Source organism: Tenebrio molitor, chromosome 4, assembly GCF_963966145.1.
Source record: "Tenebrio molitor chromosome 4, icTenMoli1.1, whole genome shotgun sequence".
Classification (NCBI taxonomy): domain Eukaryota; kingdom Metazoa; phylum Arthropoda; class Insecta; order Coleoptera; family Tenebrionidae; genus Tenebrio; species Tenebrio molitor.
In genome coordinates, this window is record NC_091049.1 from 23,535,479 (window position 1) to 23,558,515 (window position 23,037).

General features: G+C 34.1%; 1 protein-coding gene across 3 annotated transcripts; it reads right to left on the reverse strand.

The window, feature by feature from the left end:
* Window positions 1-4,468: 4,468 nt before the first annotated feature.
* On the reverse strand, window positions 4,469-22,829 carry LOC138128619 (receptor-type tyrosine-protein phosphatase epsilon-like). Of its 3 annotated transcripts, XM_069044819.1 has the most exons (18): window positions 22,725-22,829; window positions 21,333-21,604; window positions 18,904-19,191; window positions 18,523-18,825; window positions 17,862-18,038; window positions 17,683-17,760; window positions 8,690-8,982; window positions 8,552-8,639; window positions 8,419-8,495; window positions 6,288-6,422; window positions 5,966-6,234; window positions 5,778-5,913; window positions 5,515-5,725; window positions 5,335-5,462; window positions 5,109-5,246; window positions 4,913-5,058; window positions 4,720-4,855; window positions 4,469-4,666 (listed from the first exon to the last, which is right to left on the reverse strand). In XM_069044819.1, exons 2-18 carry the CDS (start codon window positions 21,592-21,594, stop codon window positions 4,589-4,591), a joined length of 2,943 nt encoding a protein of 980 aa, XP_068900920.1. In that variant the 5' UTR covers window positions 21,595-21,604; window positions 22,725-22,829; the 3' UTR covers window positions 4,469-4,588. The 3 variants fall into 3 exon arrangements, with proteins under 3 accessions (XP_068900920.1, XP_068900921.1, XP_068900922.1); XM_069044820.1 differs by lacking the exon at window positions 17,683-17,760; XM_069044821.1 differs by lacking the exons at window positions 17,683-17,760; window positions 17,862-18,038.
* Between the last annotated feature and the right edge of the window lie 208 nt (window positions 22,830-23,037).

Genomic DNA, 23,037 nt, shown 5'->3' on the forward strand with positions numbered 1-23,037 from the left:
GATAGATAATATGTCTAAATTCAGAAAACGATTATTTTATTTAATAGGAAATAATATATCCGAAATCTAATCATCCGTTTAGCAAATTTAATAGTGGAATTTAGTACTTATTACTGTTTGTAAAATGTTTAAATCATATTTATTCGAAGACTATTAATTATAGTATGTACCAAGTCCATCATACACTGTAATAAATAAGTAACGTTTTAAATAAAAACTCTACTCGGGATCTATCACCATTTTGTATGTGACAGTGTCATTTGTTTTCAGTAAAACCAGTTCGACAAATTTTTACTTTTTATTACAGATATATATTTGTATTCGTCTTCGCCAGTGCGAGGCATATTGAACTACATATATCTCTAAACTTATAACTGAGATAATTTTTTTAAAACAATAAATATCTTCAAAATCAGAATTTTTGTATGCCTTCATGTTATGACGCACAACTTTTGAGTTAGGACTAGCTCTGCACAGCAAGAGGGCTTCATCTTTTCTATAAAAATTGGGCTTTTCATTGGTATATTAATATTTAATAGTTATTTAAGATATAAGTGTAAAAAGTTATCCTTTATTGTACGAACGGGTTTAAAATACGACCGAGGTACGAGGGAGTATTTTAAAAGATGTGAGTGCAACAAAGGAACTTTTTACACGTATGTCTTACAACATTTCATCTACGATCGTGAGATCATCACACCGGTTTCAACATAAATTTGTATAAAATAATTATCATTGGTTCAATATTTCATGAATAACCAAAGTCGTTTGAGAACCACGTCGTTTAGCAACCTACTTCTAAACAATGTTTCCAACAAATTCGATTGTTGTATTCTGACAGTTCTGTGCCATAAAAGCGAGAAATCGTGCTCTAAAACTTTTAGAGAACGATTCCGTCAGTTTCTCTAAACGTCAACTTTGACAACGATTTTTAGTGCAAAAAGTGCCTACTTTTTACGCGATCGTAGATAAAAAACTTAATAATTCAGGAAGATATGAGCGTACAAAATTTGTACCGTTTTTTTCGGCCCACTGTGTATACTCAACGCGGTGTAAGGAACAGATCACACAAAATTCCATACCGAAAAACGATGATACAGTGATTAGCTGGAAAGAAATAAAATCTAATTTAACTAACGCCGGTGAAGAAGCTGTTGGTACTTGCGGTAAAACAAGACAAATCATTTAAGAAAAATGTTTGACCACCGAAATCAAAATAATAACGAAAGAAAAGAAGTGCGTATACTTAAAATACAAACATTATTAAATAGAAGAAAACCATGAAAATATGGTAACAAGAAAACGGGTCACCAATCGCATACGAGAAATAAACGAAGAATAATAGCGCCGGGTTAGCTCAGAAATGACGTGTATGGCTAACAAAAAGGGATTTAGCAAATATTAAGAGGTTGAAAGAAAACAACTAATGAAAGAATACAATTAAAAAATATCACAGAAGAAACATGGACAAACTATTTTGAAAAAATCTATGGGAGTGGGAGAGGAACTGCACAAGAGGAACATATGTATAATAGTACAGCAACTTTACTGAAGAACAAATAATAAACGCCGTACTAAAAGTAATAAACAAGAATGTACAATTCGCGGGAGAAAAAAGGGGATGGGTGTAGATGCAGAACGCCCTCATTATGGGAGAAGAGAGCTATGCAGAGCAAGAGGTCCGCCCCACCTGGACGAAAAATGAAGTTCCGTTATCAGTTCCAGCATCCCACTTCCTGCAAAATTGAATGCGCTTCGATATGTGCATGTGTGATATAAAATGGACAGTTTTGTATTTAGGTCGGCAGTTGACTTGCTACTCTTGCGTTAAATGCACTCATACAGGTGAGTGACGAAAAACCTTTGATGCTGTATCTTGCTTTTTATCCGATTTGAATAGATGACACATCAAATGAAATAATTTTGAAAACACTTCAATACCAACTAAATAAAAAAAAATATATTGCGTCCAGTTTTTGACAGATGAACATCAGCTTCTTTTCTTCAAATAGCACTGTACATTTTTTTTAATTCAGTATTGTAGAGATTTGTCTTCTGAATATAAAAATGCAAAGAACTATACCCATTCATTAAACAAAAATCAAGAAATTAAAGAGTAAATGTACAAAGTTTAAAAATCAAGTGACCAAAATAAACAAGAGAGAAGTTTATTCTAAATGCTCGAAATGACTAAGTAAGCTCAGAGTATTCATTTGTCAAAACACTTTGATAATAATAATATTATAATGTTGCTGTGGAAGAAAATTTCCAAAGACGATTTGGTAGGTATTAACCAGTGGTGTGGCATTTTTGGACAGGGTGACTGACGAAAAACCTTATAATATAAATAAATATATATATATAACCTTATATGTATTGAAAATAATTTTTTCTAATTAGGTATCAAACATTCTTACATTTCTACATTCATTTCGGTTAGGAAAAGTACTACTTTCCCTACCTAGTTAGGAAAAGTGAAACAAATGAAAATCAGCAATTATATTATTTATTATAAATATGTACTACAGCATTATTGATTCCGACTATCAACATCACCTGTAAAGAGTAAAACAGTTATTTTTTGAATTAAGGAAAAGTCACATTTACCTTCATCATTAAATAAGTGCCACTATCCGCTTCCTTCAGGAACGTTTCTATCTCCTGCTTGGTAGAAATGTCGGATTTCTTCGAAACCTGACCGGTTGATTTTCTTTTGATGAACGTTATCAGGCTTGCATATTTGTTGATTTCTATATTTTTCTTTAATTGGATTGTAGACGTCAGCATTAAGAAAGGGCTCCATAATGTCGAGCCTTTGAGTTTTCTTGATTCTTGCTCAAAATAGGCCAGTAGAACTTCTTCAGTAATATCACGCACTCGCTTTTCACGGCACCAATCCTCATATTTTTTTCCGCGATTTCACGGGTAATAGCGCATTGACTGCTAATGCTGCTGATTCTTCTACGTCCGAGCTAACAAATTCAGCATCTTCGGACATTTTTAACCACAAATACACTAACAACAAAATGAACTCTAATTTGACTCATGTAGGTACTTTCCAAGCAGGCATTGCTCGTCAGCCTTTTTGTCATCACTATTGATCTTCAGGAAGATTCTCGATTCGACAAAATATGTTGTAATCCGACACCTTCGGCAACTCTACGTGCAACCCTGAATAAGTTTCCTGGACTCTCCGGCATCCAGATGCCTTATGATATTTCCATCGGCTAGTTCAATATATCATCCCTTTCATCCACGCCTTTACCTCAGCGGATGAGTTGGACTGCACGCTTTTCCAAACCAAACATCGCTGTTGATCCTCAAGAGCAGCACGGAAGTGAAATGCTAGCCGCTTGGTTGTATTTCGAGCCCGTGCTCAGAGCAACGCTGATTTGAAATTAAAAAGGAAAAGATCACGTCCACCATCTTTTACATAGAGATTTGAGGAATGCCACCATTTTAGAGGAAATAATCACAAGTTACAATAACAAGACCGAAGATGATCAGGAAGGGAATTTACGGCAGACCGTTCTTCCGGTTACACAAATCAGAGTTCATCACGTCCCTTACAAAAAAGGTAATTTTGTATTATACCGTAAGATCGAAAAAAAAATAGATTTGGCTGTGACCAAAAATTTCAATTGGCAATTCGTTAAGATTTTAATTAAGTCTTAAAAGTTAGGTTAGTGATTTTGAGAACGTTGGAATCTTGATTTTCATAAAGGAGCAAATTATGTGTGACCTGTCGGTTGTAAAAGAATTTCCTCACCTAGTGCAATGAAACAAATAAACAATGAAATTTAAAATTCCCGCGTCTTTATTCAACGGTGAGCCCGTCGAAACTAGCAATTCAACGATCAATTCAGTGAGGTTATGTTTTTGGAGGCTCTGTATTGTCTCTTTCTGAAGTCAAAAAGACCAAAAGCTACGCCATAAATGACTGCAATTCGATTGAATTTTGGTAAATATAAAATTGATCAATGACATCAAAGAACAAATATTGTTTCCAGGATGAAGATTATCTTTATTACTAACTAAGTAAGGAACTCCAGTCGTATCCTTACAAAAACTAGGGTAAATGTTCGAAATGTCTGCCTTCAGCTTCCAAACATAATGTTACTCTTCGCTTCATGTTTTCAAATGACCTTCGCAAAGTCGCGACATCAATTAAATTGCAGTTATCAATAATTACTTGCATTGATTCAGGAATTGTGCCAGGCCTGTTTTTGAACACGTTGTGTTTCAGGTATGGAAAAACAAAATAATCAGGGCAGGTTTTTGGTAAGTGCCTTGAAAGTCCGGAAAGTTTTGTTGAAATTCCCCAAAAACCCGAGGGTATCGAATAGGACAATTCGCCGTTTTCAAGTCTTTCTCTATTTCTGAAGTAACACTGCACTGCAGAAGCGTATACAATCACGGTTTTCTCGATTTTTTTAAATTTCCGATCGCACGATACAAAACTAACGGATCAACTCTTCTTCCTTTATTTAACTGTCATAATAAAGCAAAACAATAAAATATTCCAATAAAAATTGAATTATAAAAAATATTGCAGAAGATGATGTCAATAAAATTCTAGAACAGTCTGTTATTCTTCTATATGGTCATAAATTTCAATATTTTGAACGTAATACCGAACAAAGGAATATATAAATTTAAGTTGTTTCTAAAAAGAAAATGTTTGAAATCGTGGTTAAAATTTTACAATATCTCAATTACCGAATTATTCACAAAATTTTTTTCGCTTCTTCTAGCAACTCGAATGCCATTACACACATCAATTTCCACTTCGTTTTCGTACTTTTCTAGAATGTAAGACAACGCCACAAACAAACCGCAAGCGGTGACCCCATCGCTATTTCAATAAAAGAAAGTCTTTTCAGTACAACTAAATACCAATGTTAATAATTACCTGCATGCGACCAAAGGTGTCCAATTTTTTGCAGAATTGTTAAAATCATGTATAATTTGAAAAAATGTGTTATTTGAATTTGGCAGTTGTTGTTTTTCATTCCAATCAGTAAATTCGAATACGTAAACAAAAGTTTCGTACAATATCTGCAACAAAAATATCATTTCGTTTTTGGACTAAAAAATGTATTTCTCACTGCTCCACTCCTTTTTTTAGACACTTGCAACTGTAGCTGAGTTTTTGTTACGTAATCTGTTTTCTCCTCTGTCAAATATCTTACTGTAATTACTTGTGACAAATTGCTGCATCTTCCAGGCCACAGGAACTGTTTTCCCTAAATTCCGAACCAATTAATTTATAGGTATTACTTTCACCGGGATGAAATGACATTTCAAATTATATTTTACGCTGTACCTACTTACTCTAAGTTTATTTAAAAATAAGATGTGAGAAATTTTGTTTTCTACTACCACGTTCCAAAATCTCGATGCCATTTCCTTTTGTGGTTGTTGCATGATTAAATATTTTTTACTTTTCTTATAACCGTCAACTAAAAAATGTAAAACAAATAAAGGAGACCTGCATGTTTCATGTAAACTAACCATATGTTGGGGTCAGAAGTTTATTTTTAGGGGTTGCGGATCCGGGGTTCCAAGATTTAACTACCTTATCGTGCCAACTAAATCGTTTTAAGTAACTAAGCTGCTGTTTAATAATATTGGTGTCGAAATTATCCCCAAGACATTTTTTGAATGGAGTTTCTGATTCCATTAAACATTCCAAAACGATCAAATGTGCCAGTAAGTAATGTTCCTAAAATTTAGTTACTGTGTAAAGATTGCCTAAAGTGAGAGGTCAGACTTACCATTTTGTTCATCATATATGGTCTTTGTTCTCTCATGTGATTCATCAAAGCGTAAAAATTAACTTCATTCTCTGCACTCGCCATTGTTAACGCTAAATCACATAAAATTAAAGTCCCAGTTCTGTTTACTCCAAACCTGAAACAATTAATTTTAAATTAATATTTCGTATATTTTTTAAATTTTGTACCCGGAATGAATTAAAATTGGAACAACACTCTTTTCGGTAATTTGTCTTATATATTTTACAACTGGTACTACAACGTTAGGGTACAATGTCGTATCTGAGTCCCATCTGAGCTGAAGATGTTTGATTCTTCTACAGTGCTGCATGTAGTAAACTTCAAAAATTCGGACGTCATGGTACTCATAATTTTCTTGTTGAACTAATTTAATTGTCATCTCTCCACATTCAAATAAGATGTTCAACTTTTGCGGCCAGTACTCGGCACACATTCTCTGAAAAGACAACAAATTATAATTCTGCGAAGACACCTTATTGGAAAACAAACCTTTTTATTTTCTATAAAATTCGTTGCCATTACAATTGTTTCTATTTCTTCTTGCCAAATTAACCTCCAAAAGTCTTTGATGGTATAAAATTTCGGCCCTTGGCAACATATATAAGTTTTTGAACGGTCATATCCCTACAAGTGCACCACATTATGTCACGTTTATAGCGAAAACAGTAGATATTGTAAAAAAGAGGACCGTAGATGTTATTATTTCACTTTGGCCTTATGCAAGTGCATGCACCGAAATAGCCGAATCATAGTAGCACATTGAAAAGAATTCAAGTTGTCTTGCGATCTCGGCGTAAAAGGCGTCAAGTTTTAGATTTGAGTTCTGATATTGTTCGTTTTTTAAATTTGAGACAGTTGTAGAAGCGATCTTGTATCGAACTCGTGCATAATATGGCTATTAAGACATGAGCATGAGAATTACGGCACGAGCCGTAAGCGAGTGTCGTAACGAATACGGGTATCTTAATAGTCATTAAATGTGAATTGCATACACTATTTGTTCTACAACCAGCTCTAGTAATGAAAAAAGAAACTGTCAAAATTGATAAATTCTAGATCTGTCAGATGATCATGGCAATATTTGATAGTGACTGCATATTGTCGTGGTACTGCATTTCTATTGGTAATAAACTTGTATTTTAATGAAAAATCTGTATCTTAATGAGTATCATTAAAGTTCAATAAGAATATTGCCATGTCTAACTTCCCGTTCGTATAAAAAGTATTACTTTATGCACTCATTGCACAATAGTTATTTACATTACAAATGGGGTAGGCTAGATTTTACCGTCTCCGGCAAATTCCTCGAATACAGTTGCTCGAAATCAAATGCTCGAAATCAATTGCTCGAAAATGAAATTGCTCGATTGTAACTTTTCTCGAAATACAAGTTCCCCGAACTGCACTTTCTCGAAAATGTTTTGCTCGAATTTATATGGTCAAAAATGTGCAATTGGAGTGTAATTAGTAATTATTAGTAATTACGGACTAGTCGTAATAATGACATTAATGCCTTCAAAATATTCCTGTAAAAAAATTCTCGATTCTGTTATAATGCACTTACTAACCTTATATCCCAATTGCATATTGCATAAACTTATTGTTTTATAAAAAAGAATCTGTTGCGGCCTTGGAGAAAATAATGGAATCTCAAATGCCTGCACCCGAAGATCTGTAACGGCCTTACCGCCTTACCGCAATTACAAATCCCACATCATAAAAAAAACCAGTCTTCAGATTTTTAATATCGTTTGATTTAAAATCTAATTCATATTTTCCTTCGGTAATTTCGTTTATAAATTTTAGAAATGAATTCTCTTATCAGTGTAAAAATCAGAAATTAAAATTTTTGTGTAAAACAGTTTTTTTTTTTAATTTATTAAATGCAATACGGATGTGGCCTTTGTAATAACAATCACCGCATTATCCTGTGTATGATAATTACTTTCGAGCAAAACATTTTCGAGAAACTGCCGTTCGAGGAACTGCCGTTCGAGGAACTTGCAATTCGAGCAAAGTCATATTCGAGCAATTGACTTTCGAGCAACTGATTTCGGGCAATTCGTCTTCGAGCAATTCGTCTTCGAGCAATTGCATTCGAGCAATTTACCTTGATTCAGATTTTACAGGGGGAGGTTTATAGATTGAAGCACGACTGCGAAGGTGGAGTGTTTTAACAAAAACCGAACCATGTAAAATAAAATGCTTACCGCATTAGTAATGTAATAATTTTTTTGGCCGACGACGTATTACTCGTTTTCTCAAATTTGAAATTTGTTGTAATTAATAATTTCGCAAAACCTGTCAAAGACTAACATTTGATTAATGAAATGGCAGAAAGTTATCTATTATACCGATGACTGGCATGCTTACGATTTACAGCACAAGATTTTAGACAAAAACAATTAAATCATGTTAATTTTTTAGTATAAATGGACTATATTTATTTTTTTGGAGGTCCCTGTAGGTATAAAATTTTTGTGTTTGTTTACTCACTCCGTGCGGTAAAATGACAGATAGTTTGGTTAGTGTGTAAAAATAAAAATACCGTAGCTGTTCAAAATGTGTAAACATATCATTTAGAGTTGAGGAGACCAAAAAATATTGTTCATGTTCTTACATTTATATAGGTGGCGTTTATGTAATCATCCGTACCCATCCCTTCTAATGGCCGGAGAATAACTCTGCTGGCATCATCTGAAAATATATCATGTGTTTACGTAATTCTTGATTTATACAATTTTATACACTACATGGAATGTACGACTTATCCTTATTCTTATTATTATTTTTACTTTCCAGACCGACTGCACATGATTTGGTTGGTGTTTCTTGAAAAGACTTTATAAAAATCAATAACATTAATAATTTTATATTGGTGCACCACTTACGGAAAACTGAGTTTCGATTTGTTTACTTGAAACCATTGTTTTTTTTAAGTAGCTTTCTAAAAACTCTATTTTAATATTCGTACCAGTTGCCCCATTTTCTTCGCTAGGCATTATCATTAGCATTATTTTCTCCATCGTATCAATTTTGTTATCATTATTATTTTTCTGGCGGTATCTCTTGTAATAATAAACATAGCCCACTAATGTAACGAACAAAAATAATGTTACAATTAATACTGTTATCACAATTAACGCGATATTTAAGTTTGATCCCTGGTTACCATTCTTGAAAGCTAGAAATTAGAAAAGTTTAAATGTCACAATAAACAATAAATTGTAGTCAAAAAACACTTTTCATCTTTGATGAACGTCACGTTAATTGAATACTTATCGAGATACACATCGGGTGTTTTTTTTAATTTTACCTCATAGTAGGCGTTGAAGAGTCGATTGTTAACGCGCTATCCAGGTTACGGATCACGGATCAGATGTTTAAATTTTATGTTTTTACACGAGTGGTGCGTTCGCAATCGACTCTTCAACGCCTACTACGAAGTGAAATTTAAAAAAACATCCGATAGTTTATTATACCAAACAAAGATAGTTTTAATGAAAGAGTTCTTAGGGTTTTCTCCACTTTTTTCAATGTTTTATCACCTATAATAATTTTTGTCAAGACAACATGTTTTAAAATGTACGTGAATTATTTTAAGGGGAATGATTTAAATTTCTCTAATAAGATGTAAATCAAAATTCCACCAAAAACCATTCACTAACTTCACTCGTTTATTTATACAGTGAGTTTTTTTAAGACTGGCCATAGGGTTTTTGTAGAGTCTTTATTTCTAGCTTTTTGTAATTAATACAACTTTTGTCATAACAAACTGTAGTTGCTAAGGCAACTTTAAACATATAACATGATTGGAGTTTGCATATTTCCAACACTCCCCCTCAAACTGCATCTTGTGTCTTTCTTCATGTAGTCGTAGTCATGCCAAGGGCATGGATGCACTTATTCTGCTTTGGCGATGACAATCCCTTTGTCAAAACATCGGCTGGCATTTGATCAGTGGGAAGGTACTCCACCTTGATGTTTCCTCTCTCCACGGCTTCTCGTATGAAATGGTGACGAATATCTACGTGTTTCGTACGGTTATGAAAAACGTGATTTTTGCTTAACTGTCCGGCTCCTTGATTGTCATTAAAAATGGTCGTCGTTGACGGCTGATCTAGGACTTCAGACAGGAAACGCCTTAAATGAATAGCTTCTTTCGTCGATTCAGAAAGAGCCATGTATTCAGCTTCCGTACTGGACATTGCAACCGTTCTTCGTTTTCGTGATTCCCAACTGACAGCGGCGTTAGCGAAATTGAAAACATATCCTGTGTACGATCTTCTATCATCTATACTTGCACCCCAGTCTGCATCGGCATAACCTACAAGTTCTTGTCCAGATTTTTTGAACATTAAGCCTAGATTTTCTGTGTTCTTCAGATACCGCAGTACTCGTTTCGCAGCTCTCCAGTGTTGTTCCCCAAAGTTTGTGTTGAATTGGCTGAGCATGCTGACGACGTGTGCGATGTCTGGTCGAGTTGAAACAGCCAAATACATTAGAGAACCAACGAGGCTCTGATATGGTAACATTTCAACTGCTTTCTTCTCCTCTTCGGTTTTCGGGCACATTTCCTTCGACAGTTTTTCATTCGGGTTAATCGGGGTTGTTACACCTTTACAATTTTCCATGTTGAAACGACTTAAGGTCTCCTTGATGTACTTTGATTGCGACATGGTAATTGTTTGTTTCTCAACATTTTGTGTGAATTCTATGCCAAGACAAAAACTCAAAGGACCTAAATCTTTCATCTCGAAGGACTTCGACAGTTCTGATTTTAATCGTTGCAGTTTTCTCGGGTTGTCCGATGCGACCATGAGGTCGTCAACATAGATCACGACTATAACGATCTTTCCGTCTTCTTTATTGATATAAACACAGGGATCGGAGTTCAATGGTTTCAGTTTTTGTTTTGTTTCCTCTGAATTTTCGTGACTCCTTTTCATTTAGTATGTCGTAGAAATCACTTGGAACCTCCATAAACACTTCTTCTTCGATTTCGTCATTCAAATAGGCACTTGTGAAATCCAGTTGGTGTACTTGGAGACCTAATTCGACTGCTATTGCCATGAACAAACGAACTGACCTGAGTCTTGCCACGAGGGCAAACGTTTCGTTGAAATCAATACCAGGTTTTTGAGTAAAATCTTTCGCCACGAGTCTGGCTTTGCGACGATCGACTGATCCGTCCTTCTTGAATTTTGTTCGTAGAACCCACCTCGATTGAACGGTTTTCTTTCCCTGGGGACGATCTACAATTATCCAAGTTTGATTTCTTTTCAGAGCTTCGTATTCTGCGTTCATTGCCTTTTTCCAGTCGGCAGCTTCTGGACTAGATAGAGCTTCTGAAATTGTCTGCGGGTCGCCAAACTCAATCAGACCAGCTACATCATTCAATTCTTCGTTCTCGTGGTTTTCTTCTTCTTCGGGTTCTACCTCCTCTTCGTTGACTTCTACCATGTTGAACAGTTTTCGCGGTCCCCCCCGGTAAGAACCTTCTTTGGTCGTCCTAGACTTTTCTTCATTATCACGGGAATTTCTTCTCCGTTTTCTTCTTCTACGAGAGTTTCTCCATCTGCTTCTAGATCGCAGGTTTCTGTTTGTTTATCTTCCTTTTGTGTTTCGGGTACCTTGAATTCAATGACGTTTTCTAGGTTTTTCTTGTAAATTTCTTCGTCGATGAAATCAGTGAAATCATTTTCTGCTTGATTACGTCATGTGAACATAACGTCTCTGCTTCGAATAACTTTTCTTGCTTCTGGATCCCAAAGCCTATACGCTTTCGATTATACCGAGTATCCGATAAAAATGCATTTCTTCGATCTTGAGTCAAATTTTCCCTTTCCAGGCGTTTTATCAAGTGCAAAGGCTGTTGTACCAAACTTTCGGAAATAGCTGACAATTGGGGTTCTTCTCGTCCACATTTTAAATGGAATTTCACCGCCCAGGCTTCGAGAAAGACACCTGTTCCTGATGTGATTTGCGGTTAAAATCGCTTCAGCCCAAAAATTTGCGGTGAGCCCCGATTGGATCATCAGGCACCTCGCCATCTCCACCAAGCTTCTGTTTTTCCTTTCGGCTACTCCATTTTGTTGTGGCGTGTATTCTACAGTAAGTTCGTGTCTGATGCCTTCTTGTTTCAGGAGATCTTCCAAGTAGTGACTTGTGTACTAGGTTCCGTTGTCAGATCGGACTGTTTTAATTTTTCGTTCCGTTTTCTTCTCAACCAAACATTTGTACTCCTTGAACTTCTCGATAACTTCACTTTTCTTTTTCATGAAATATACTTCGCACCATCATGACTTGTCATCTATGAAAGTGACGAAATATCTTGAACCAGCGAGAGAGTTCACGCGCATGGGTCCACAAACGTCTGTATGCACGAGTTCTAAAAGTTCTGTAGATTGAGATACCGATCTTGTGAATGGCTTCCATGTCTGCTTGCCCTTCACACACGTTTCACAAACGGGTAAAGCTTCGTCGGCCTTAATGTCAATTCCATCAACTTTCTGCTTGCGTATAATGTTCTTCAAATCCTTTTCGTTGAGGTGGCCAAAACGTTCATGCCATTCTTGTAATGACATAGATATCTGCGACACTCTGCTTTCTTCGGACAACTCGACGATGTAGTACATATCTTTATCTCGACGTGCTACTATTAGATTTTCTCCGGTGTCAGGATTCGTTACGATGGCTTCGTTTCTTCTGAAGATAACTTCAAAACCGTGTTCGGTCATCTTCGCGACTGACAAGAGATTCGATCGTAGGTCAGGAACGTACAGAGTTTCGTCTAGTCTCACAGTGAGATTTTCTTCCACACTCAGTTGTACAGTACCGCTTCCTACAATTTTCGTTGAGCAGCTGTTGGCCAAATTCAGGGTTTGCACTTTCGGGGTTTTCATTTCTTGGAATTTTGCCTTTTCAGAACACATATGTGAAGACGCACCTGAGTCTAAACACCACCGTTTATCGTGTTCGACGTGAAGTTTCATAACGACTTCTGCCTTTCGGGTTGATTCTGTGGGTTTCGTTTTTGGATTTTTTGGTTTAAAGAGTTTCGATCTGCAATCCTTGGCCATGTGGCCAATTTTTCCACATGTGTGACAAGCGAATTTGAATCGTTGAGTTTTAGAATCTTCAGATTTCTTGGGTTGACTTGACCTACAGGGATTTTTATTAATGAACATGGCATCTGAAACGTTTTCCTTTGAATTTCGTTTTCTAGCTTCATACTCTTCCAGGAGTTTTATCTTCAGTGCTTCTAATTGTGGTAATTTCTCTTGAGTTTCAATAGCAATTCGAAAAGTTTCGTACTCGTCGGGAATGCTGTAGAGCAGAAGGATGGCAAGAAGGTCATTGATGATACAAAGTTCCATCTCTTCGAGTTTGTCCACGACGTCGAAGAAGTTCCGGATGTGATCCCTCATATCCTCACCGTTTTTCATTTTCAGCAAAATTAATGTTTTCAGGAGCATCGCTTTTCGAGCGGGTCCCTGAGACTGGTAGACGCTGTGTAATTTGTTCCATATGTCTTTTGACGTAGGACAATTCTTGATCTGTTTAAGTTCTGATGGGCAGATTGTTAAAATTAAATCTGACCTGGCTTTCGCATCGTTTGATTCCCACGTGGTTACGGCTTCTGGTGGTTCTTTTGGTTTCGGAATTGTTCCGTTCACGTATTTCCAAGAATCATTCTTAATGAGCAAAGCTTCGATTTGGATTTTCCAAGTATCGAAATTTTCTTTTCCAAGAGGTTCGATTTTCACGCTTGTGTAACTCATTTTTCGTTTTTGTAGTACTCACAAATAGCTTCAAGTTACTTTTTCGTTGCGGAATTCGTACAATTTCTTATTTTTCAGCGCAGTGGGTCCATAACCTGTAGAGTCTTTATTTCTAGCTTTTTGTAATTAATACAACTTTTGTCATAACAAACTGTAGTTGCTAAGGCAACTTTAAACATATAACTTGATTGGAGTTTGCATATTTCCAACAGTTTTACATGCTAATTTTTCAACCCCCTGTTAACTTTTGTTCCGATGAAAATATTCAAACCATTTTTGGAACAAAGATGAAAGATTTTTTAAACTATCGGATAGATTACAATTCAATATCCCAAACTGTCGAAAAAGTTGTGAAAAAAAAATTTTTATGGCGCCGAAATAATAGTACGTCGAGCGGCCGCCAGAGTAGCGCCATTGTCGGCTCAACCAGCACCTGACGATCTCCTATTTTGGACGCTTTCGGCGCGCTAAAAAATATTTTTTTCACAACTTTTTCGACAGTTTGGGATATTGAATTGTAATCTATCCGATAGTTTGAAAAATCTCCCAACTTTGTTCCAAAAATGGTTTAAATATTTTCATCGGAACAAAAGTTAACAGGGGGTTGAAAAATTAGCATGTAAAACCCTATGGCCAGTCTTAAAAAAAACTCACTGTATAATACATTACACTATAAGTGATGAAAGCTCCTGATTTTTCAACGAGCAATACATGATATACTCTCGAGCGCCAGCGAGTTGAAAAATCGCACTTTGATCACGAATTGTGTATGCTATTTTTTCCAACATCGTTTATGAAAAAGAGTCTTAATTTTAAATTTCTTTATGATTATTTTACTCCCCTATTTTTTGAATTTTCCGGATCTGGAATTTCAGTTAATGCAAATAACAATGTTTTAAATTTTTATATTAATAAGTAGGTAATAGATTGTTAATGTAGTAGATTGTTAATAGTGATTTAATAAACTAGTTTGTAAATGAAGGCGATTAATAATCGAAACTGTTTAAAGCACGAACGAGTATAGCGAGTGAGTGCCTTTAATAGTTGAGATTATTAATCGCCCATTAACAAACGAGTTGATTACAACATTTTTTCGTTGACCCCAAACTTTTTTTTTGTGACAGAATTTCAAATTAAAGCCAAATCAAAACCAGTTTTATCTTTTTCGATAAAGATGAGACCTCATAAAATACCTTCATCCTTTTTTTGTCCTCAGGGTAGGCCATTTTTAAATTTTTCAACACTTTCTATTCACTTTTCCACAAAGAGTGTCAGAAGAAGTCAACTCCATTCACATTCAATTTCATAATTGAGTTGGTCATCATGCCGCTCATAGATTTGTAAGCCAGTCCTAGACTGTGCAACAAATTTTTTAAGGCAGAATATAGCCTAAGGGAGTCCGTTTCGGCTCAGGGACGCGAGGGTCGCGGGTTCGATTCCGACACAGGGCGAAAAAAAAAAGGCTATATTCTATCTCGTGATTCGGAAGTCACGTTAAGCCATTGGTCCCGGTCTATTGAGTTGGTCATCACGCCCCTCATAGATTTGTAAACCAGTCTAGACTGTGTAACAACATAATATTCAGCGTAACAGACCAGACATTATTATTTTAAATAAACAATAAAAGCAAGCATATCTTTTAGATATAGCTGTTCCAAATTCACACAATATAACACAGACATATAATACAAAAATTAATAAATAAACTAGGCAAAAATGAATAGGGAATTCCACAATTTTTCTTGGAAAGCAAAATAATTGCCCCAATCCTCCCACGTATTCTTAAACACAAGATAAATTTAAAATGTTACAAGTACTTGAAACATTACATTTAATTGTTTATATTAATATATTTTTAATACATTTCAACACATTTTAAACGGTATTTATAAAAAAATGCAAAGACGGAAAAATTCCCTATTCATTTTTGCCTAGTTTATTTAGAACTCTCCGTTGCTATGAGAAATTTTTGGTGTTTAGAAAAAATTTCGATTTTACCATTTATAATTTCAGCAACAGGAATAGTACCGCAATCTCTTTTTAAAAATTTAAAAATTTTGGACTTTGACATTGGTGGTTGAAATTCAAAAAGGTATATTATTATACTCATGTCATATCGTGAGGAAATTCCTTAACATTGACACAGAACATAAAACAAAAAAAGAGGTCAAAATGTGGAGGCGAGACGCCGGTAATTATGTTGATAAGCACTGCACTATTACTTGATAGTATTATCCGTAATAGTGTATGTACTCCGGCAAAATTGCCGTGCCGCCGGGTGGAGGTGGGATACGAAAAATAATAATAATAATTTCACTAAAAATCACGGTTGCTAAGAAAACCTAGTTACCTTTGAAAAATATGACATGCGAATTATAACAAATAAGGTCGGCTTTTGAAAAAGTGAATTCGTAATTGTGCAGTTATGGAGCTATAAAATATAGAAAATCCTGCTGCACTACCTGCTGCAGTGTTGGTAAGTGCAAACAGTGCATGTTCGAGGTTGTTTATACATCAAAATATCATCAAAACGTCAAAATCGCAAAATCGTTGATTAATGAAAAATAGTGTATTAATGAGGTCCATTAATACACTATATTTTGGACAAAGTAATTCATTAATATTGAAATTATCAAGCAGTCAACGGAAAATAAATTTTCCTCACTAGTGAGTTTACTTTCTCCATTTGCCTCACTAGTGATGCAAACGCCTACTTTCCTCACTAAATTGAGTGATGAAAGTATGTATCATTTTCATAATCGATGTTGGAGAAAATTTTGTTGCCAACGGTTCCAACTCTCAAAGAACACAACGTGGAATAAATTGGGATTCTTATTCTTGGAAATTTTCGGTTCGCTTTCTTCGTAAAAATATCGTCATGGTAATTCCAATTCACTGCATTGTATACAGGGTATTTTTGAAATGCGGGCAGAAATTTTAATCACGAGCTACTGGCTTCATGTAGAACTCGAAAAAAATATTTAAAAAATTATATGTCAAAAAATAAAATGACATTTCGTTCATGCAACTGCAATATGTCACAAGCCACAAAGCTGAAATTTTTCAGGAGACGATTAAAACTTGTTCATTTTAGTTTAATTCGTAGTTAATTTGTAGTTTTCTGTCATTGAAAGCACATTAGCATCCTCTTTATATTTATAAAGCAAAAACTTAGGAAAGTTGGACAAGAAAAAATATATGTTCTCTGTCCAATTATACAATAAAGTATATTTTCACATTTTTGAGGGTTACGGCAAATTACGGTTGCATGAACGATGTGTTTTTTGAGCTACAATTTTTTTTTATTGCTTTTAGTTTTCTACCTTGTCCTACAACCTCGTAGGTAAAATTTCGGCACATTTTAAAAGTACATCCTTGTATATCATGTTTTATAAAATGTACGCCAATGCGAAGTAACCTATTGGAAATATGCTTTAAAACAAGGAAACTGCATTGGTGTACGTTTTATAAAATATGATATACAGAGTGTAATTTTAAAATGTACCGAAATTTTACCTACGAGGTTGTTTGACAACGTAGAAGACTAAAAGCAATTAAAAAAATTATAGCTCAAAAAATAATTGTCATTTTATTTTTTGACATAGAATTTTTTAAATATTTTTTTCGAGTTCTACATGAAGCCAGTAACTCGTGGTTAAAATTTCTGCACGAATTTCAAAAACACCCTGTAGAGTTAGGGACAATTTTTATGTTGCAAACTAACAATTAATAAATGTTGTTAATTGGGGCAATATTTGATTCAAGATAAGGTAATGGTTCACTTTAACTACTTCTGGAATTTTTGCGTTTTTTCTGGCTAGACAGCCTCAGGGCGTCCTCCTAGATCGTGTCCCACCATTCAAACCTTGTGCAAATGCCTTTTTTTTCTCTCTTGTTGTGTTTCAAGGTCGCGTCAAGGTCGCGCCAAGTCTTAGTATAACTAAAGGGTAAGGAAAATTTTCATTTGCACATGGTTTGACCGGTGGGAAACGATGTAGGAGGACGTCCTGAGGCTGTCTAGCCAGAAAAAACGCGAAAATTCCAGAAGTAGTTAAAGTGAACAATTACCCAAGATAATATGACAATAAGCAATAATTTACCTGCAACAAGATCCTCAATGATGAGTTTCTTGCATAATTTACATGCCCGTTTGCAGTCCTTTTGAGATAACTCACTTGCTGTAATAAATGTAAGCGTAATTTTTTTTACAATAGAGTAGTTTTCAGTGGAGTACACAATATGCAATTTTTTGTAAAAATAGTGCTTAACAATCACTTACTATGGTGGTATGTGTCAGTATAACCCCAAATGCACTTGCAGTTTGGATCTTCACATAATTCTACGTTCATAGTTTTCTTTTTGGGCTCCGTTAGACGTTCCATTTTATATTCGCGGTTCAAAATGTTACATAAATAATTGTTTTCGTCTGTTTCAGATGGATTTACCTTGTAGCTAACTAAATACAGATTTATTAGAAATGAAAGTTGCTATTAACTTTATATTTCCACATTTTTATAAGAAAAACAACACAATTAATAAGAAATAAGATAGAAAACGTATTTATAAAAGCGAATTATACAGGGTATTTCACGAGTGATAATGAGCCCGATGGAATTGAAAATACAACCCACAATACATTTGCAAAGATTAACGTGTTTTTTGATTTAGAAAAGTTAAAACAGACTTAGCTATGAAGTTTTTTTCAATACGATATTGAAAATAACTACGTTAAGTTTGGAAATGTATTGTGGGTTGCATTTTTATTTCCGCCGGACCCGGTATTATAATTAAAACAGTGATTTAGAAGACCGGAGTGGACTAGTACTTACAATTTAAAATATTGTTCTCTCATAGGTATCTTTCTTTTCTCATAGTGTTTTATTGTATAAGATAACAATTTTCCATTATCTTGTAAAAAAAAATAAAATAAACAAATTTACCTATGTCAGACGTAGGACATTCGTGTAAATCTATCCCCCAGTATCCGAGCATACTGTTATCTGTTTTTGTTTTAAAAAAACTCAACTTTTTTGTACCAGGTTCTGTTTCAATATGATAGACTTGCCAAGAATTTAAAAAACTTGGGTAATTTGTGGAAATGTAAACTCGGTTCAATTCTGGAATTGCCAGAAGACATTTTTCACACAACGATAGGTACAACAAGAAACAAGAGCTTCCAGTATGGGGGAGTTTTAACGTTGTATGTTTTCCATGCGTAACTGTTTCCGACATCATAAATTGATCTGAAAAATAATGATTTAATACATTAACTAACCAAATAACGCTCGCTCAAATCACTGCCTTCGTATTTGAATACTCACAATTGTGTATTTTCCAAAAGATGTCATTCTTAGTTTTAACAATAATTTGGTGTGGGTGAAATCCATCCTCTCGCTTAATTACTTTATTATTCAACAAGTAAAATAAGCTGTTATTTCTTATTAAAAACGAAATGTGATTCCATCCTTTTTTTTGTACCTTTATATAGTTTTCGAATAATTTCTGGTCGTCACTGATAATCATTTCCACTTTCTCTGGTGAATGTAGCGAAAATGAAACAGACTGGACGGGAGTAAATCTTTTGTAATTTGTTTTAATTACTTCGAAATCTAGAGCAGAAACAAATGGTAAAGAATATTTGGTTTAAATTGTTAACTTTTTTTTTAGAGTCTCACTATTTTATTTATAAATTATACAGGGTGATTTACGAGGAATAATGAGCCCGATTGAATAGAAAATGCAACCCGCAATTCATCAGGAGAAAAACCCGGACATTTACCGCTTCGATGTCCGGCCTTTTGTTCCAATGTATTGTGGGTTGCATTTTCTATTCCATCGGGATCATTATTCCTCGTAAATTATCCTGTATAATTGATAAATATGGCACACAGTTTCAACCAATTTGCAGAATTAAATATAACAGGTTTTTCAATATTTGTTCTTTGTTAAGGATATTATATATTTTATCGACTACCATAGCGAAAATACAATTTTCTTGGACTGATTCAAAGAAGGTAAGTGTCACTTGTCTATCTAGGCAGGTAATGTACTTTTTGTACTCATAGCCTCAAAATCGGTATTTCCCGGTTGTTCTCGGAGTGCGGAAACAACGATTTCAATTAATTCAATTAATTAATTTCACTTTCCGCATACGTTAGGTAAATAACTATTACCTGACTCCGACTATACCTACTTACTTGCAAATATTTTGAAGTGTAATAAAAAAGGCATAAATTCCATTCTCTATTTATAATAGTTATTTACTTTCTAAAATATAAATCTACAGCTTCTGAAGTAAACAAAAAGATTTACATTCGTAAGTAGCAGTGAGTGGTAGTCGATAAAATCTTGTATGCAACACGGCAGTAAAGTGTCTATCGAACTCATTTGCTCGGCTCCGCCTCGTCTCGCAATCTGCTCGTTCGATAAAGTGTCACTTTACCGCCTTGTTACATAAATAGCTGTTATTTCAATACTTTAATACCCCAACAAAATATTTCATAATTTCTGTATACTATTTTATATTAAATATAAATATAACAATGCCTAAAATAGTAGATAATATGATCATTAGAAGAAGTAGAAGAAGATTTGATATAATAACTAAATATCATAATATTTCCCTAAAAATTAAATTAAATTGTTTTGCTCCCTTGAAAAGTTTAGATACATACAGGGTGTCTTAAAATTATCGTAGTCCGAGTTTGGGGCTTAGTAGGGGATATCCTGTTGACCAAGTAAAAATGTTAAAAAAAAAATTGCTGTCACTTTGAAAAAATATCAAAGTTGCCAATATTTGTTCAAAAGTACCTGATTAATATTCTAGCTATGTTGTACTTGCCTTTTGAACAAAAATTGGAAAAATAAAACTTATTTTTTCGAGATAAAGCTGTTTTTTCAAGAAATGTCTTTTCATTTATATTTTAATATTTTACATAATCATCCTCATCATATTTCAAAATGAATGTCAACCATTTATATATTTTATTTGAAGAAAACAGAAAACATATGAAAAGTTTGAACCTTCAGATCCATATGTCTTTGTAAAGACCCCCCCCCCCCCTATATTTTTTATTTTATTTTTTCGAGATTCCTGAGATTTTTCTACAAGACCCCCGACTTGGAATACGTTAATTTTGCGACACCCTGTATAATATCCGACTATACAGGTGTCCCAAAAATGGCGTACAAACTACTTACTACCTTATCGAGGATGTTTAAATGTACATGAAAAAAATATGGAAAGAATGTTTCCGACAAAAAAATAAATTATTTTTATTATTATTATTAACGGTAATACAATGTAAACAAAGGTATATTCGTACATTATTACCTTGAAATGTTACCGTAGTGGATTTAAAATAATTTTTTCGATTTTAAAGCTTCTAAATTCTCTATTATGCAAGATTAGATATTGGTAGTGAGTGATCTTGTACTTTGTGATAATATGTACGATAGAGGTAGCTGTCATAACAATTTCATACAGATATTTCAAAATAATTGACCTGTTAAGTGCCACTTTCAAAGACCGCCAAATTAGCAAATAAATTCAATAGAATTTTTTTAACATTTTTCTGACGTTTACGGTAATTCTACACCGTAGTGCACCGTTAGTACGCCAATTTTGGAACACCTGTACTTTTATGCGAGTATTTTTAATTTTCATTTTCATTTACATTTTACTTATTTTAACGTGCCATCAAAATACACTTTTCTAAATTTCTTACAACAAATAATAAAAAGTACTTACTTTCCCATCGTTTATCCGTTACAGATCCTAATAGAGACTTACTTCCGTCTGTCAAAATCCAGTTGTCGTAACTCCAGTCTTCTCCATTTAATAAACTTAATGATTTTATCGAGTTCTCAATAAATGGCGGGGATATAAACGTAGGTAATGTTACCTCTTTTGTAATGCACAAAATTTTGTTTATTTTTCGCAAAGTAACGATATCGCTAAGTGAGTTTGCGGCTCCTATCAATAGTAAAAGATACAGTCCTGTCTTTTCCATGCTACGTTAGCTAGAACAATATTCTTTCTGATCAAAGACAATTTCTATACTTATGGTAATCTATGGTGGCTAAAAATCATTGTAAATAAACGAATGCAGTACTTTGCAAATAACTCTGTTTTGTTAAAGAAATTACGTTTTATTTATATTTATGTCCGTTCGGGCGATTTTTGCCTACTTATGGACTAGTTTTTAGGGCGTAATTCAGTATATTATAGCCCCGGGCTGTAATAGTATATTAAAAGACAAGTTTCATAAGACCAGTCTTGAAGCACGAATTCAAGATTGAAAAACGAGTGGGTAGGCCACGAGTTATTTTAAAGAATGAGTGCTTCAAGGTCTTATGAAACTAGTTTTTTATATTATTTTTTGTAATTTGCCGTTTTGAAGCCGTTTTTAAACAAAAATGTTTACTTTCCTCGATTTAGGGATTTTTGTGGCGGTTGGTAATGTCTTAATTTTAAAAGTGAAAATTTGATCAAGTCTTCAAAGTCGCCTTTTGTTTTATCCAAATTCTGTCACAAAAACGAATATGGAAGATAATCTTTCATGTACGCCCGCTGAAATACTTGAAATTGCCAAAAATACGGTCTCGAATTTGTTTCCTGATAAATCCTGATAAATGATTCTTTGCACATATTGTAATTTAAACTGACACGCATGACGGATCAAGTTATGCCAACCTAAAAATTTTCGTAAAATGTTCCGTGAAATAATGGCTATAAGGACATCCCAGATGATGACGTCGCGTTCGTTAATATGTCTATTAGAGAATCAAAATGGAGGAAAATTACAAAAAAGTTTTTATGGTCCTTGTTTATGCCGTTACTACAGTAATAACAATAACTGGCTTATTCCACCTTCCTGATTTTTGTGTCGTTATTTTAAAAGTGAATCTACCTAAATTATTATATAATTCAAAACTTCGACCGATGTTATGCCCTTTCAATAATTACCATTAAAGGTAATAACTAATAATAAATAATGAATCAATAACAGTTTATTTGTATTTTTTTTTGCCTGATTAATAAATGGCATTGACTAAAATGAACTAATTTTATATTTCCTAATATAATTTTTGTAGGCTAATTATTTTGAGATCATTTTTCGACAAAGAAAATGTAACATACCTCAGCTAAAGCTCTACTGTAAAGTAACGAACACACTTTTTAACAGTAAAAGTAAAAATGTAAAAAGTAAGTGCGTACTCAATTATCTAATACCTGTAAGAGATAAATAATCATTTTTTTTATATTTCATTTTTACTATCTAATCTAATACAAGTCAACACGAACATCAAAGAATTATTACTAATGTATCTTAAAGAAAATATTTTTGGAGCAAAGGGTAAGTGTAAAAAGTTATCCTTTATTGCACGAAAGGGTTTTAAATACGACCGAGTTACGAGGGAGTATTTTAAAGGATGTGAGTGCAACAAAGGAA

Coding starts and splice junctions, on each gene's coding strand:
- LOC138128619 (XM_069044819.1), bottom strand. CDS start 21,594: ATGGAAAAGACAGGACTGTATCTTTTACTATTGATAGGAGCCGCAAAC. Junction 18,826..18,903: donor CTTTTGGAAAATACACAATT/GTGAGTATTCAA, acceptor ATTATTTTTCAG/ATCAATTTATGATGTCGGAA. Junction 5,463..5,514: donor ACTTCTGACCCCAACATATG/GTTAGTTTACAT, acceptor TACATTTTTTAG/TTGACGGTTATAAGAAAAGT.